Here is a 16,293-nt window from a genome sequence, read left to right as displayed (position 1 = left end):
GTCATTGGGAGTTTCTGGTTCTTTTCACACTAACAGAAAGAAAATACCCACATTGTCATCCTTCTTTGATAAATCAAGTCAGTTTGTGTAGTGCTTGTTCTCTTTTGAACAAGAAAAATGTGAAAGTACCTTCACAGTTGACAGGAACCAAGCACCCAGCTCTGCTCACACCATCATGTGCCATAAACCGTGTCAAACAGGTATAATCTACACTTATTCTTACAGAAAGTTGTACATGACACAAGCTGCTGTTTCAACTTTGCCTTGAATTGGTACATATTTCTCCCAAGACACTTCGCAACTATTGGACAGTAATGACACCTGGACAATATGCTTGCAGTTAGATTTTAAGCTTGATAATACAATTAATTCTGGTAGTTAGCTCCTTGGGATCTAACACTGTGGCTAGAAGGTAGATGATATTTTTGATAAGTTTCATTTAACATACCAGCCTGAAATTCTTAAATTTTTTTTTTTTTTTTTTTTTTTAAAAATCGCAATTCAAGTCATCCAATGCCTCATTGAAGAGGACACGTTCCATAATGGTGTAGATGTGAAGAGGACACGTCTTTCATGACCTTACTTTGTTTCCTGATCTTCTGAACATAAGAAAGTCCAAGGATTACTGACTTCCAACTATCTTCTCAGTCTAACTAGTGAGCATTCTGTTATAATACACATATATATCACATCAAGTGACAAGAGAGGACAAGAAATCAAGCCATACAAAATGACAGTACTATTCTTTAGTCTATTTCAATTTATTCTACTCTAGCCATCATTATCACACAATATACGCAAATTTTATTTTTATTTAGAATATGTATATGCTTACAAAAATTAAACCCTCATTCTGTCTCTGAAAACTCAGTAGTTCACTCCCTGAAAATTTAGAAGAGGGGAACACCAAAAATATTTCTAAAGGTGGCTTTACTTGCTAGCATATTTTTGCTGTATTTTTCACCAGTGGGCAGATATCTCCTGCAACACAGAGCACCTCCATGCCTATCAGAGGTGAGGAGGATGCATTATGTCGCTTTGTGAAGCTAAAGATTACACTGGAACTTGAGCTACCATCTAACATCACAATGCTTTGAGGAATCAAAACTGTGACCATTAAAGTTCTCTCTTTAGAAATAATCTTTACAATAATTCATGCCTTATTGGTTGCAGCAGTATAGCTGCACCTATGAAAAACATTCCAATATGAAAGATGTCTACGCCAAACGAATTGTTCACCAAGAGAGTATCATACTCCCTTCAGTAAACATCCCTTTGTTTAAAACCAGGAAAGTTCTATTTTTTCCCTCCTATATAATTTTCCCTGTAGTTTAATCATAAACTAGTATTCTGATCTATCACCAGATTTAGATAAAGGTAACCCACCTAGTCATCTCTGTGAGGCCAGCACGTCACTGGGTCACTGGACCCCTAAAGCAAAAATGAGGCCTCTACAAAACAGAGAATGAGTATTTACTACAGCACCAATAAGGAAAATACTGGCTATGAACTTCCACCTACACTATTAATGAGGATACCTTCTTAGATACAGAAACATTCACCTCTGCCTTCCATGAAAGCGATATCATGGTTGAAATGGCTATTGACTTGACTCACACATCAAAGGTAATTTAATTTTACAGGTCAGTCCAAAATGGATCTTTAGCTAATTTGAGTCTGTTGAAATATATATGGATTTTTTGTTTAAAGCTTTAAGAAAAAAAAAAAATCAATTGAGATGCTGAAGGCATTTATTCAATTTTCTTACAACAAGGTACAGTATTATCTTGTTAAATGACTGAACAAACTTGCCACTCAGCCCAAGAAATGCAAGGCACCTTGTTCCTTTTTTTATTAGTACTAACAAAGCTTAAAACTGATTTGAGAGAGTCTCATGAGTGTTAATACCCAAAACAAGTTTTCTGAGCATTTAAAAAAAAATAAATGACCTATTCAACATTCTGTAATGTGTTATGATGATTCTGATCCTAGTTCATTTACAGCTGATTTGCTAAATGCTTTTTCAAAGCAAAAAAAGTAAAACCAAAAAAAATTGAGAACTAAAGAAAACAATTACTGTCATAGCAGCTTTGGACATGGTTGTATGCATCCAGTAGATCATAATGTCAACAACTGCTTTATGGAAGGGTCCTCTGTTCACCTACTCTTTAGAGATCCCATTATGATGTCTTATTTTTGCACAAATTCCAGGAGTATATTCAAAGCACAATTTTTGAACCAAAAAGACTAAACCTGAACAGTTAACAGAAGTTAGAAACAACTGAGCTGTCAGAAAAAAATGACAGTTTATTTAAAACAACAGTCCTTGGGAGAAGGCTGAAAAGTCTACAAATTACAAAGAAAATATTAATGAACAACCTAAACAATTTGGTTATCTTCCTGATAAAACCTTATTGTGTGGGTTTTGTTTTTTAAAGGAACAAGCACACTGTAAATGAACTTACAGAACCTGGGAACGTAAAATCTTTTCCTCTCAAAATATTTGAAAATGTGAGTGTGATTTGCATACCCCACCAGAAATACTTGCCTTACTCGTTCAGTTCTAGTTCTTCACATTCCAAAGCCTTTGTGAATAGACATACTTGAACCTACCGTGAAGGTAGAAGCCACGGTTCACAAAGCTGCAGCATTGTCAGAGCTCAGTATCCCAATAACTAATTGCTGCGTTTGATTTAATAGCAATCTATCATAAAACAACTAAGTTTATGTTCTTTTCATGCAAAGAAGGCACTATTATTTATACTTCGTAAGGTAATTTAGAAGTAACCACAGTGATCTAATTAATCCATAGCTCTTACAACTTCCTTTTAGATCTTGCTTCCATCTCCAACTGGATACAATACAATCCTGCTTTACATAATCTTGATTTTTAACTACTGTACATCAGTGAACTGTAACATACTTAGAGCTGTAGAAAAGACTTGTTGGCTTTCAATTCTGTACCTAATTCATTATTTCAGTAAAATTATATGGGAAATTTAGAGAGTAAGAAGTGTCTGAAATATGCAAATATTGCTACATTAAAACAATACTTTACAAATATTTTACAGAATCTGGTATCCTATTACCATTAATTACAGAAAGCAATATACCCTTGGACAATGCTTCTACAGAGTTTACCAACACAAAATTGATGCCAAGATACTAATAAGAAACAAGGACGGTGCATGTTAATTGGCAGCGAACACTGGGAGACTCAGTTTGATAAAAAAGTCAGAGCTCAGAGAAGAGCATTCAAGACAAGAATGATCACTATCGTGTCAAGCAACAGTGAACTCTGGACTGAGATGAGTAAGATTAAAATATGCATCAAGTATCAAACTTGTTGCAAACATGTAAGAATGAGCATTTCTGGAATTAAACGAAACCATCAGTTTCATCTCGTGATGGCTATTTGAGTCAATAACAAACTTGCCAAAATTAGCCCTTGCACTCCCTGTAGAAACATACTTCCAATCCTCCCAGGATTTATTTTGCTTGTATTTGTAGACTTTGGGGAAAAAAAAAAAAAAAAAAAAGTACCTCTTCCCATTTTCCCAACAGGTGGCAAGAACCAAATGTCATCTTTATAAAGATGAAATTCATATATATGTATTGAAAGCATACTGTTAGAATCATCGGATCATTTAGGTTGGAAAAGATCGTTAAGACCATCAGGACTAACCACAAACCCAGCACTGCCAAGTCCACCACTAAACCGTGTCCCTAAGCACCACATCTACGTGTCTTTTAAAATACCTCCAGGGATGATGACTCAACCACTCTCCTGGGTAGCCTGTGCCAGTGCTTTTACAAGCCTTTCAGTAAAGAAATTTTTCCTAATATCCAATCTGAGCCATGAGCAGCCAGCTTCTCTAGGAGAATGCCGTGGGAAATGGTGTCAAAAGCTTTACTGAAGTTTAAGTAGATAACATTCAGAGCTCTTCTCTCATCCATAAAGTTGTCACCTTGTCACAGAAGGAGATCAGTTTGGTCAAGCAGGACCTGCCTTTCATAAACCCATGCTGGCTGGGACTAATCCCCTGGTTGTCCTGTATGTGCTGTGTGATGGGCATCAAGATAATGTCCTCCATAACCTTGCCCAGCAACAAGGTCAGGCCAAGAGGCCTATAGATCCCCAGATCCTCCTTCCGGCCCTTCTTGTAGATGGATGTCACATTTGCTAACCTCAAGCCAACTTGGACCTCCCGGTTAGCCAGGACTGCTGATAAGTGATGGAAAGTGGCTTGATAAGCACTTCTGCCAGCTGAATCCCATCTGAACCATAGACTTGTGAGTGTCCAGGCAGTGCGGCAGGTTGCTAACCATTTCTCCTTGGATTATGGGGGCTTCCTTCTGATCCCCATCCCTGTTCCATCTCAGGGGACGGGGTACCCAGAGAACAACTGGTCTGACTATTAAAGACTGAGGTAAAGAAGGCATTAAGTACCTCAGCCTTTTCCTTTGTCACTATGTTTCCACCCACATCTAACAAAGGATGGAGATTCTCCTTAGCCCTTTTTTTATTGCTAATGTATTTATATAGACATTTTATTGTCTTTTATGGCAGTAGCCAGATGGACATTTAGCTGGGCTTTGGCCCTTCTAATTTCATGCCTGCATAACCTCGCTACACCTTTGTAGTCTTCCTGACTTGCCTGCCCGTTCTTCCAGAGGTCATAAACTCTCTCTCTTTTTTTTTTTTTTTGTTTGTTTGTTTGTTTTTTTAAAAAACTTTTTACCCTGACTTCCAGCCAAAGCTCTCTGTTCAACCAGACGGGTTGTCTTCCCCACCACCTCATCTTTTGAAACATGGGGACAACCTGCTCCTGCACCTGCACCTTTAAGATCTCCTTCTTGAAGAATGCCCAGCCTTCCTGGGCTCCTTTGCCCTTCAGGATTACCTTACAAGGGAGTCTGTCAACCAGGCCCCTAAAAAAGCCAAAGTCAGTTCTGCTGATCCCCATCCTTACTTCTCTGAGAACCGAGAACTCTATCATTTCATGATCGCTATGCCCAAGATGGCCTTCAACCATCACATCGCCCAAAAGTCCTTCTCTGTGCGCAAAAAACCTTCTGTTCAGAAGGCCTCTTCCTCCAAAAGAAGGTGTCTCTACCAAAATGTAGTTACCATTACCTACAACTCAGAATCATAGAATCAAAGACTAGTTTGGGTTGGAAGGGACCTTTCAAGGTCATCTAGTCCAACCCCACAGCAATGATCAAGGACATCTTCAACTAGACCAGGCTACTCACGGTCCCAGTCCAGCCTAACCTTGAACGTTTCCAGGGATGGGGCATCAACAACCTCTCTGGGTAACCTGGGCCAGAGTTTCACCGCTCTTATGGTAAAAAAGGTCTTCCTAGTAACTAGTCTGAATCCACCCTTTTAGTTTAAAGCCATCAACCCTTGCTCTATTGCTACAAGCCCTGCTAAGAACTTTGTCCCCATCTTTCTTATAAGTTCCCTTCCAACCAAATAGTCCACCCATCAAATCCTTATCTCTCCAGTTTAGAGAGAAGGATGCTGTGGGGGACAGCGCCAAAGGCCTTAGAGAAGTCCAGAAAGGCAACATCCACAGTTCTTCCCATGTCCATTGATGTAGTCACTCCATTGAAACTTGGTAGGTACTGAACTGTTTTGGTTTTCTACTTTAAGCCTTTCTCTCCCATGTTCTACATAAGTAAACTATTCAGTCTTTGCAGGGCATTTAGGGACAGAGGTGAGGTTCAAATATTGATATGGAAAAAGAATTATCTGCCAGTTTCTCAGCAAAACAACCTAGTGGAGGGAGGGCTGTCATCTTTACCACAAAATACAGCACTTCTGGCTAGGCCAGCCTTCCTGGAAATGAAACTGAATAGCTACATGAACTCTTTGTATCAATTTGAAACCAAACAACTCTGAACAGAAACGCTCAAATTCTTGAAGGCAAAAGGAAAGAAATGGCTGGAGTCACAACTGAGTTTTGGTTTTTTTTTTTTTAAGGGAATTGTTCTAGAACATGAAATATTCAAGATTCTGAACCTCTGCTTTCACGGTTTATTGAAAACACTGAAGAACAGCCTATTTCAGAGAAAATGCACTGCTCAAATAAAAATTACACTGAACAGATTTCCACTGGATACACAGGCTCCACAAAGTCTTTTGTGGAATTAAAACAGAGCTCCCTTCACCATAAATCAGGTTATACAAAAAGCCAACATTTGCCTAAAATGTAAGTGTAATGAAATCTACATCAGCATTTGTCCAGTATTTTGATGTCAACTGATGTTGAAACATCAAATGGAGAAGAATGTCCCTTTGTACCAGCCTGAATCAAAGTCAGAATTATGGGACATGAGTTTGTTTTCACAACAAACAAAAATTTATTGGTGATGAAGATATACCAGTCCACTAGTTTTACATCTTCAGCAGACTGGTTTTTTTATCTACTAGTAGACCGGTTTTATATGGTCCTCATAATTCCTGCATACACCCGTGACTATGGATTCTAGATTAGATGGAACAATCTTTCATGATAAAGTAACTTACAAAAACTTTCATAAGGTGGGATCACTGTTCTTAGCACAATGCTAAAAACCCTCTTGGAACAGAGTGATAGAGCAAACTGTGCTCTGCTGCATGGAAGATGAAGAGCAATTCTGTATTTATGGGCATGTATGCCAAGTGATCTCAAAAGTATATTCTATTTTTAACTTCAATTATTCCAGAAATTGTTCAAAACTTATGAAACAGGAGCAAGTATTTTCAGATCAGTTACAGATAAGTCAACACAAGTGACTCAGAATTTCATTACATGATGACTTGGGTTACTGAAAGAAAAGGAACACTTTCCAGTTACCTTTTTGACAGTCTTGTCAGGTTCAAGAGCAATATCTGGAATGTTGGCATCCACCATGAGAGAAAATAAGTTCAAGATCAAGTTGGAATACCTAAGCAGAAGAGCAAATTAAGTAAAACACTTTGTACACTGTACAAAAGACATTTTGTAAACAACTTCATTTAAGAACACATTATTATCTTATCATGAACTGGTAATGCTTCAGAGGAGATGCATTCATAACACTTTAGTTGAGCATACTTATCTTAAAAACAGATACCTGATATTAGCAGTGAAAGTTTAACCTCAAATTGCCTCAAACTGCCAAAACTGAACAGACCAGTATAGATTTGTTATAATTTTCTAAAAATTGTCAGAAAATTGATCCAGAGACACATCAAATACAAACTGTGATTTCATATATTGTAAGATTTAATGCCATTTTTACCTCTAGTAGGAAAAACATATGCTAGAGTATTGATTCAAAGGTTATTTTTATTAAAAAGGGTATCAGTGATGCAGTGGTATTATATAAATTAGCATTCCAACAGCTGAAGTCTTCACAATTACAAGAAATTATTTTTCAAGTTGCTGCAAGGGCTTTTGCCATAACAAGTTAAATATAAGTGATTTAAACAGACTCAGCCTGCAGTTGCTCAGTTCAGCTGCCGTAACAGTGGTAGACATGCTATATTTAGAAAGTACAAATGTCATTTATAACCATTAAAAAAGACAGGACAGAGCATAGTTTTCAGTTTTAACATGGTGTTGGAAGTACTCGCGAATCTTTTGGAGAACAACATTTTGCCCTTGCAGGAAATTAGCTGTAAGTTGCTTTTGAAAGGATAATTTTCAAGCTGTTCAACATAAACTGAAACTTCTCTTCCTCTGTAAAGAGATCCAGTCCCCTTTCAGAGGCAAAGTACGTGACTGACTTCAAAATCTGAAATATTGCTTTGCTAAGGGCACCAGAAGCTTCATAAATGATAGAAAAATGAATTCTTAGCAGCAAAACTTGTTTATTAGCAAGCTGCTGAATATATATAAGCTGACAATTGCAAGGAGTACAAAGTATTTTAACTACAGAGGAGGACTGCTTCATAGCCATATTTTACAAAGTAAATACTGCTCAAGAAAAAAATCTCTCTAGAAAAGCATAATTCCACCAAAAACTCTTGACATGTCGTTATTACCTGGAACTAGCACTACCTAACACATTCCAATATAAGTTTTAACTCTTTATAACACAAACCTTTTAAATAAACTGTTTGGGCAGAAACCTTCAGTGTCTAACTTGTTTCAGCTGTTCCCTTCCAACTCAGGACATTCTATAATTCTATGTTCTGCTTCACTTTCCTTGGGAAAGGGACTCGAATCAGGAAAATTAAAACAGATTAAAAGAAAGAAAATTTATGCTACCATTTTGTTTCAGACCTGGCTAAGAAATCTGGCAGTCAAGTTGCTTTGGTGCCAGGAACAGACACCACAGGTTTTAATGAAAATTTTTTCTACTTGCCTAAAACAAGCAAATCTCACATTAAACATACTTAACTCTTAGAGCTACATTCTCTTAAGTCTCTTCCTAGGTCATTGGTAGCTTCCATTGGTAGTTTTCCCTTTGAATTGACACAGGAGTCCAGAGTTTCAGAGTCCCTTTTGGTCTTGAACCACTCAGAGGATAAAAGCTATGAGCACTACAGGTTACTGGGGTTATTTAAGTGACAAAGGTTTGTAACAGATTTCAAAGGTCTAGGCATCATTGCTAGATGCCAGCTATGAGCTGGCTCTGTTCTACACAATGAAGTCTTCTGGGTTTTGGTGCTTAAAGTAAAAGCACTGGAAGCATAAGATCATCTTAAGAACCTCATTTAAAAAAAAAAACAAAGAAAAGGTAAATTTGGGGGAATATGGAATGGGATGAGATAAAAATTCAGACAGAGCTGCTCACTATACTATCTGCAGTTCTCTCCTCTGCCCTTCATGCCAACACTTTTTTTAACTCAGTAATCAACTACATGGCAGTATAAGAAAGAAAAAAAACTTAAGTAAATTTGTTAGCTGCCTATAGGATCCTTATAACATTTCACAGAGTTTTAGAAAACTTGTTCAAAAAACAGGGCTTGACAGAAGAGGTAAGAGCTTCCTACTTTACAGCCAGTTGGCTGTTATCCTTTCATAGGCAACATCCTTGGCAAATATGCCAAGATGTTAACAGCTGGTGAAAAGAGAGCCCAAATTCATCCTAAGACTAGACATTTTCCCGAAACACCTGAGTTAGAGTCATAGAATCATATAATTATTAAGGTTAGAAAAGACCTCTAGGACCATCAAATCCAACTGCCAGCCCAACACCACCCCATATAGCCTCTTAAACCATGTTCTGAAGTGCCATATCTACATGTTCTTTTGAACAACCCTAGGGATGGTGACTCCACCACCTCTCTGGGCAGCCTCTTCCAATGCCTCACCACTCTTGCAGTAAAGAAGTTTTTCCTAATATCCAATCTAAACCTCCCCTGACACAGCTTGAGGTAGTTTCCTGTCTATCACTAGTTACCTGGGAGAAAAGACCAACACCCACCTCACTACAGCCTCCTTTCACATACAGAGCGCTGATGTCTCCTCTCAGCCTCTTCTGCTCCAGGTTAAACAATCCCAGTTCCCTCAACCTCTCCTCATAAGATGTGCTCTCCAAACTCTTCACCAGTTTCCTTGCCCTTCTCTGGACACGCTCCAGCCCCTCAAGGGCCTTCTTGTCCTGAGGGGCCCAAACCTGAGCCCAGCATTCGAGGTGGGGCCTCCCCAGTGCCGAGCACAGGGGCCCCATCCCTGCCCAGCTCCTGCTGGCCACACCAGTGCTGACACAAGCCCGGGGGCTGGTGGCTTCCTTGGCCACCTGGGCACTGCTGGCTCATGCCCAGCCGGCTGTCAGCCAGCACCCCCAGGGCCTTCTCCACCAGGCACTTCCCAGCCCCTCTGCCCCAGGCCTGGAGCATTGCCTGGGGTTGTTATGACCTATGGGCAGGACCTGGCACTTGGCTTAGTTAAATCTCATACAGCTGGCCTCGGCCCATCAATCCAGCCTGTCCAGGTCCCTCTGCAGAGCCTGCCTACCCACAAGCAGGTCAACACTCCTGCTCAGCTTGGTGTCATCTGCAAACTTAATGAGGGGGCACTTGATCACTTAATCCCCTCATCCAGATCATCGATAAAGATATTAAACAAGACTGGACTTGATACAGAGCCCTGGGGAACACCGCTTGTGACCGGCCACCAACTGGATTTAGCTCCATGCACCACAACTCTCTGGGCTCGGCCATCCAGCCAGTTTTTTACCCAGCAAAGGGTACACCCATCCAAGCCATGAGCTGCCAGCTTCTCTAGGAGGATGCTGTGGGAGACAGTGTCGAAGGTTTTACTAAATTCCAGGTAGACAACATCCACAGCCTTTCCCTCATCCACTAAGCAGGTCACCTAGTTGTAGAAGGAGATCAGGCTGGTCAGGCAGGACCTGCCTTTCATAAACCCATGCTGGCTGGGCCTGATCCCATGGCTGTCCTGTACGTGCAACATGACAGCACTCAAGATGATGTCCTCCATAACCTTGCCTGGCACCAAGGTCAGGCTGGCAGGCCTTTAGTTCCCTGGATACTCCTTCCAGCCCTTCTTGTAGATGGGTGTTATATTTGGTAACCTCCAGCCAACTCGGGCCTCTGCTGCTAACCAGGGCTGCCAGCTCCCTCAGTACCCTTGGGTGGATCCCATCTGACCCCATAGACTTGTAAGTATCCAGGTGGAACAGTAGGTCACAAACGACTTCCTTCTGGATTATGGGGGTTTTAGTCCTGGATATCCCAGTCATACAGAGCAAGTATCTCAGCCCAAACTACAGCTTCTGTCTCCTGTTACTTCCCAATCCTTTGTCCCTACATACGCCTACTAACAGAAACTGAACGTCAGTCTTTTCACATCAGTAACACAGGTGAAACCCTTAAAATCCAGAACTGCACTCTGGAAAAAACTTTCAGATGTTGATGCTGGATTCTTCTCTGTTGGATCCTGCGGAGGATGTGTAAACTGGGAATTCTTGGAGTAAGGGAAATGCAGACACTAAAGATGTTCAGGTCCTCTTACAACAGGCTCAGCATATATAATGAAGGTCTAAGAGGCTGCTACAGCCCAAACGAGGGTGCAAGTTGTGCTGCCAGCCACAATTTGCCCTGCAACACTCAGAATGGAGACGCTGCTCCTTTATTACAGAACTGTTGACAAACACACGCAACTGATTATTTCTTTTTAAAAAAAGTGGAAAGCACCTCCCCCACCCCCCAAAAAACAACCCCAATCCGAACAAGAAACTGCATACCAATGATCATATGCCAAACTGCGTCCAACCTAAGACAAACAAAACTGTTTTTCCAATTGTTTTCATTTGTTCTTACTATGCCACACCCATTTCACCAGGAATCCTGAAACACTGAGATACAGCACTTTAAATGTGTAGAGAATTGTCTATAATGCAGTGAAATAAGTAAGAAAGAATGAAACACAAATTGACAGAGTTGACAGAGTTTGCATCTTGTCTTAGCAATCACAGGTTATGATTTCACACTACTTGGCCGGAAGAAGTATCTGTGAACAGCTTTGTGTCAACATAAAGAACTGTTAGAACTAAGCCATTCCACCTCTATTATTCTTTTTTTCAATTAGCCAGTAATCATAATAATTTTTAGTACTATCTGCTTAAAGTAATAGTTATGGTAATACTAATATTATCCTACGCTATCTGTGTTGAAAGCCTAAAAGATATTTATCCAGAACCATTTAAAAATACTTTCCTATTAAACTGAACAAATATTGGAGAGACTATAATTACAACTACAATCCCAGACATTAAAAATGAAACCATCTTGATTTACAGTTTAGTTTTACACCCAAATTACTGCTATACTCCAAATTTAATGACGATCTTTGTAGCAAATCATTACATAAATTAATGCAATAGATAATCCTTCACTGACACAACAGACCTTCCCATCGAAACAGATAGGTTTATACATTAAAAATAACTTAAGTACTTCACAAATAAGAAATACATTATTATGAAACAGTTTTAAGCAAGATTTACAACATGGTATATTAACCTTCCTGATTGTTCTCTGAAGTCATGAATATTGTTTACTGATAACACAGTGTTATTTTTTCATGCTGCTGAATTGCTTTTAGCCCATTAATAATGTCAGTTCATAAACCAACTCCTTACTCTTTCTCCTTTTAACAGGGAGAGAACTACATGTAGCATTTTTATTTTGAATCACTGCCTGCTTTTCATACTACGTGTACTTTTCTCCCATATGCTTTTCAGCTTACTAATTTTTTTCCCACATATTTGGAGGTATACATTATGTAATCTTGATATCAAAGCGAATATCTTTCATCTCCATGGAAGATGTACTAAATCAATCACTGGACAGACCAAGACAGCTTACCTGCGTTCTGTTCAAACAGAACAAAGCTGAGCTACTGGGCTCAGAAAGCTGACAGTAAGTGACATGGTCACTGCAAAATAATGAAGCTGATTCAAAGTCTAATAATCAGAGTCTGAAGAGGTTTTAGCTGTCACAATTTTGGGTATCTACGGAAACTACTAACATACTTGATTGTCACTAGAAGTAGCTAATTTTTGTCCCGCAGGACCTGAACCCAACTAAGTTTATGTATGCCATCTTCAAGCCAAAGAATTTGATCATCACTAATCATATCACTAATAATAAATCAGCAAATGAGTAATGACTTAGAGTTAAAAGAGAAGTTAATTGATCATCAGTAATCAGAGGAAGTTCCTCAAGGGCAAAAACATATCAAAAAAGCAAGATGTAAATTAATATCCCACAAGAGTTATGAAAAAAGCTGTTTAGGTTATTAAACAAACAAAATTGGGGAGCTTAACTTGAAGGACAACTATATTCAAGCCCCACATTACGCCAATGCTGTGATGTTTTCACTTTGTTTTGTACAAATTCTTGTGTCTACATTCAGACTTCAAACAAGTTTTGAATTTTCAACAGAAGTATTTCCTCTGAATCATTTACTCCTCTCCCCTCCTGCTTTATGGTGGCTCTAATAAATTTTAGCATCAAAATAGTGTTATTACCTGCGGAGATGGAGAAAGGCCGTGTAGCACTGCTTACGGAACTCCTGGTACTGTTCACTCTGCGTGCCTCCCATACCTTCCACCATCTCCTTATTCAGCTTCATTGGGGGAGGTAGAGGCTTAGGGTCCCGTCCCAAAATATAACCAAAGTCGATGTGGAATAGTTTACCTGTAGAAGAAGGAAAGGCAAACATAATCACTTATTTCAACACCTCACATAGTATCAAATCTTGGTACAAAACTTGGGGAAAAAAAAAAAAAATCTTTAAATGCAATCTCTAGAAAATGCCAAGCAGCTCTCAAAAAAAAAAAAAGCAATTGACTATTTTCCGTAAAGCTTATAACTGTGCAATTTATAGGTTCAGCTGCCAATTTGAAAGTATGGGTTTAAAAGAAGTAAACCTATTTTTAAATTCATTAAGAGTATTAACAAACAAGATGTAGTTTTCTACCTCTAAAAAAAAATATGGGGTATATTCACAAAGACTGAATCCATGTTGAAAATGGATTTTAAATTCTAAAATTTAAAAATTTAAGATTAGATATTAAATTAACAGTTATATAACAGATAGTACTAATACTTTGCGCCTTCTTTAGAATTTGTTAGCAAATTAAGATATTAATACACACATTACATTTGGTTGCTGTGGCATCAAATACTGTATTTTAGTTGTTTGTTAAATTTACCAAAGGGAAAATAAGACTTATCATCCTAAGAAAGACCTTCTGAAGCCACTAAATACTGGAGATTTCAAAGCTGCTTTAAAAGTCTTTCAGAGTTGTTTGAGTAAAGTTAAAATTTACAAAACAGTTGTCAAATAAAGAAACATCACTAAAATTCCATATCTGAAATTGGTATTTCAAATGTGCCAAAGTCTTTCACTTTTTCAGTACTAAAATGCAAGAGTTACACCACCTGATCACTACCTTTCCCTTCTCAGATCAACTGACTACATTTAAAATGTTTCTGCAGAATTAACTTGACAAAAAACACATATACCTCTTGCTTCAATTGCACAAGGCAATTTACCTTCCTTTCAAGGCCTTGTGTGCAGCCATGTTGTTTACAATACTGCTGAGACCTTTACTGGGGAATATTCACTGTTTTCCCTTTCAATAGTACTGAACCATATATGAGATGCAATAGGTGGCAAAATGAACAACTGAAACACTAGCAACTTAAAAAAAAATCCTAGTAAAACATTTAGATGATCTGAGATTAAATATTATTGTCAACAGAAATCAAAATCGCACAATTCATAGTTTTTAGGAACGTTATTCACTCACTTAAGTGGAAAATACTGACCTTATAAAGCAATAAATTTTTTGAAAGTGTTCTGCAGACAAATTTAAACAATGACTTAAGTCAAACCAGAGCTGTATCACAAAAAGATGGTAAGAATTCAGAAACGCCAAGAAACATTTATATAAAAATGAAATCTTATAAGTGTTTTCCTTAGGACAGAGAGAATCCATCTTCCTGACCTCTGCAGTAATGAGGAATCAGGAATTAAATTAAGAAGTACAAAAACGTTATGTGCGTTTGAATGGCTCACTAAGTTAAGTTTTGCATCCAAAGCAAATGTAATAATGTCACGGGGTAGCTTTAAGTCTTACATGACTAATTTGTAGAAGAGAATGAAATGTAGAAACAAGATGGAAGATCTTTTAAACAAGAAGGTAGAAAATTACTAGCATGACCATTATCTAAACAGTCACATGAAGCACAGGACACATACAGAGTCTTGCTTCTAAGTTTGGAATTGAATAGCATTATGGACAGAGATCTGTTTGCCAAGGGGTATTTTAACTTGCAGCATCTGTATTTCTTTTAATACTTTCATAAGCTTAGGTGATCAGCACTCCTGAAAAAAATGGAACAGACAGTATTTTTCAACTAGTCACCCCTCTAACCATTTCATTGAATAATAATGTTCTGTCATCAGAGAAGGCTGCTTGAGACCTGTCATAAGCACTCTTCAACCCAAGAAACAAATTCCATCGGTTTTCTAAGGAAGACCATAAAGATGCTCAATAAGCAGGCAACGTATTCACCAGCTGATAAATGGCACAACCACTATATTTTGCACACCTAAATTTTGCTAAAAAAGCAACTCCCTTAATAGTTTTTTCAAGCTTTTACAGGAGTTACTTTTACAGCTCAGTTTTGTATACTTTTTGAAGTAGGCACTTTGATATATACACATCCACCACCATTAAGTTACAAAAAAAAAGATTAATTAAAAAGTTTAGAAGGTCTGTTTTCTGTTCATTTATTCAAACCTGTAACCTCGAAGAGTCAAGAGACAACATTTTGAATAAAACAGTAACTCCTGTAGCAGTATTTAAACCTTTTTTTTAGTCTGCTCTGGAGAAAAGGAATAAGAGGCAACAATAAATTGGTAACAAAGATGCATCTTAAAGATTCAAAAACATGTTAACAACCAAGTGATATAAGTTCATGTAAGTTAATTAGATAACAAATAGTTTACTTACTCACTTTTAGGAATGAAATGTAAAAGAAGGTATGATACCATCCTGCATTAACATTTCCTAGCTGTACTTCAAAATTCAGCAGTTTTTTAGGCTGACTCAATGTATGTCAAAAGCTTTCATTTAGATACATTAAAGATATATTTAATATTTTTCAAATCCATGTACTAAACACAGACTTTACTCATTTTCATTCGTGCAGCTCCTCAAAGATCAATTAAGCCAGCATACCATATTACAGGATACAGGGAGAAGGCTCCCCTTGGTGCCTGCCTGAAGCCACTACACCAGTAAAAACCAACCAGCCAACCTAAGGGAGTACTGCGGTTTTAGAGCTTACTAGAGAAGCCTGATTTATGTTCTCCTTGAGGACTTAACTACAACTGGAACAAATAAAGAACAAGCCTGCTTTGGACAAACGAAATTGGTTGTATATTTAATACTGAAAATTAGGTGAAGCTTATATTATGTTGTTAATACATTTATCAAGTTAATAAACATGATAATTTGAAATCTTTTAATGCTAAGATAAAAGGCTACAAGTATCTCAAGTGATCGATCCAAGTTAAATTTGTATCAGGGTACAACACCGAACATCCCCCTTTCACGCGTTTAATGAACACAATCATCAGACTATCACTTAGGATAAGCTCGATTACAAGAACAAGGCTAGAGAAAGTTTCTGGTACCTATTTGGAAGCTGTAGTGCCAGCGAATACTAGTAGTAGCAGAGAGAGGAGGATAAAACTAGGAACTTGAACACTCCAGCTCTCTATAAAGCAACTGTGGTACATCGTGTGAACAAACAAAAAATATCACTTT

General features: G+C 38.1%; 1 protein-coding gene across 1 annotated transcript in view; it reads right to left on the bottom strand.

Annotated features, from left to right (window-relative positions):
- The window catches only part of PIK3C3 (phosphatidylinositol 3-kinase catalytic subunit type 3), an 80,975-nt gene that overhangs the window by 15,124 nt on the left and 49,558 nt on the right, over positions 1 to 16,293 (bottom strand). Inside the window, exons 22-23 of the mRNA XM_075078209.1 lie at positions 12,979 to 13,147; positions 6,846 to 6,936 (exon numbers count right to left, since the gene is read on the bottom strand). Coding sequence (XP_074934310.1) covers positions 6,846 to 6,936; positions 12,979 to 13,147 — 260 coding nt within the window. The remainder of the gene's footprint in view (positions 1 to 6,845; positions 6,937 to 12,978; positions 13,148 to 16,293) is intronic.

Source organism: Phalacrocorax aristotelis, chromosome Z, assembly GCF_949628215.1.
Source record: "Phalacrocorax aristotelis chromosome Z, bGulAri2.1, whole genome shotgun sequence".
NCBI classification, from domain to species: domain Eukaryota; kingdom Metazoa; phylum Chordata; class Aves; order Suliformes; family Phalacrocoracidae; genus Phalacrocorax; species Phalacrocorax aristotelis.
Note: the sequence above shows the minus strand (reverse complement) of the source record. Positions and strands in the feature narration are given on the sequence as shown.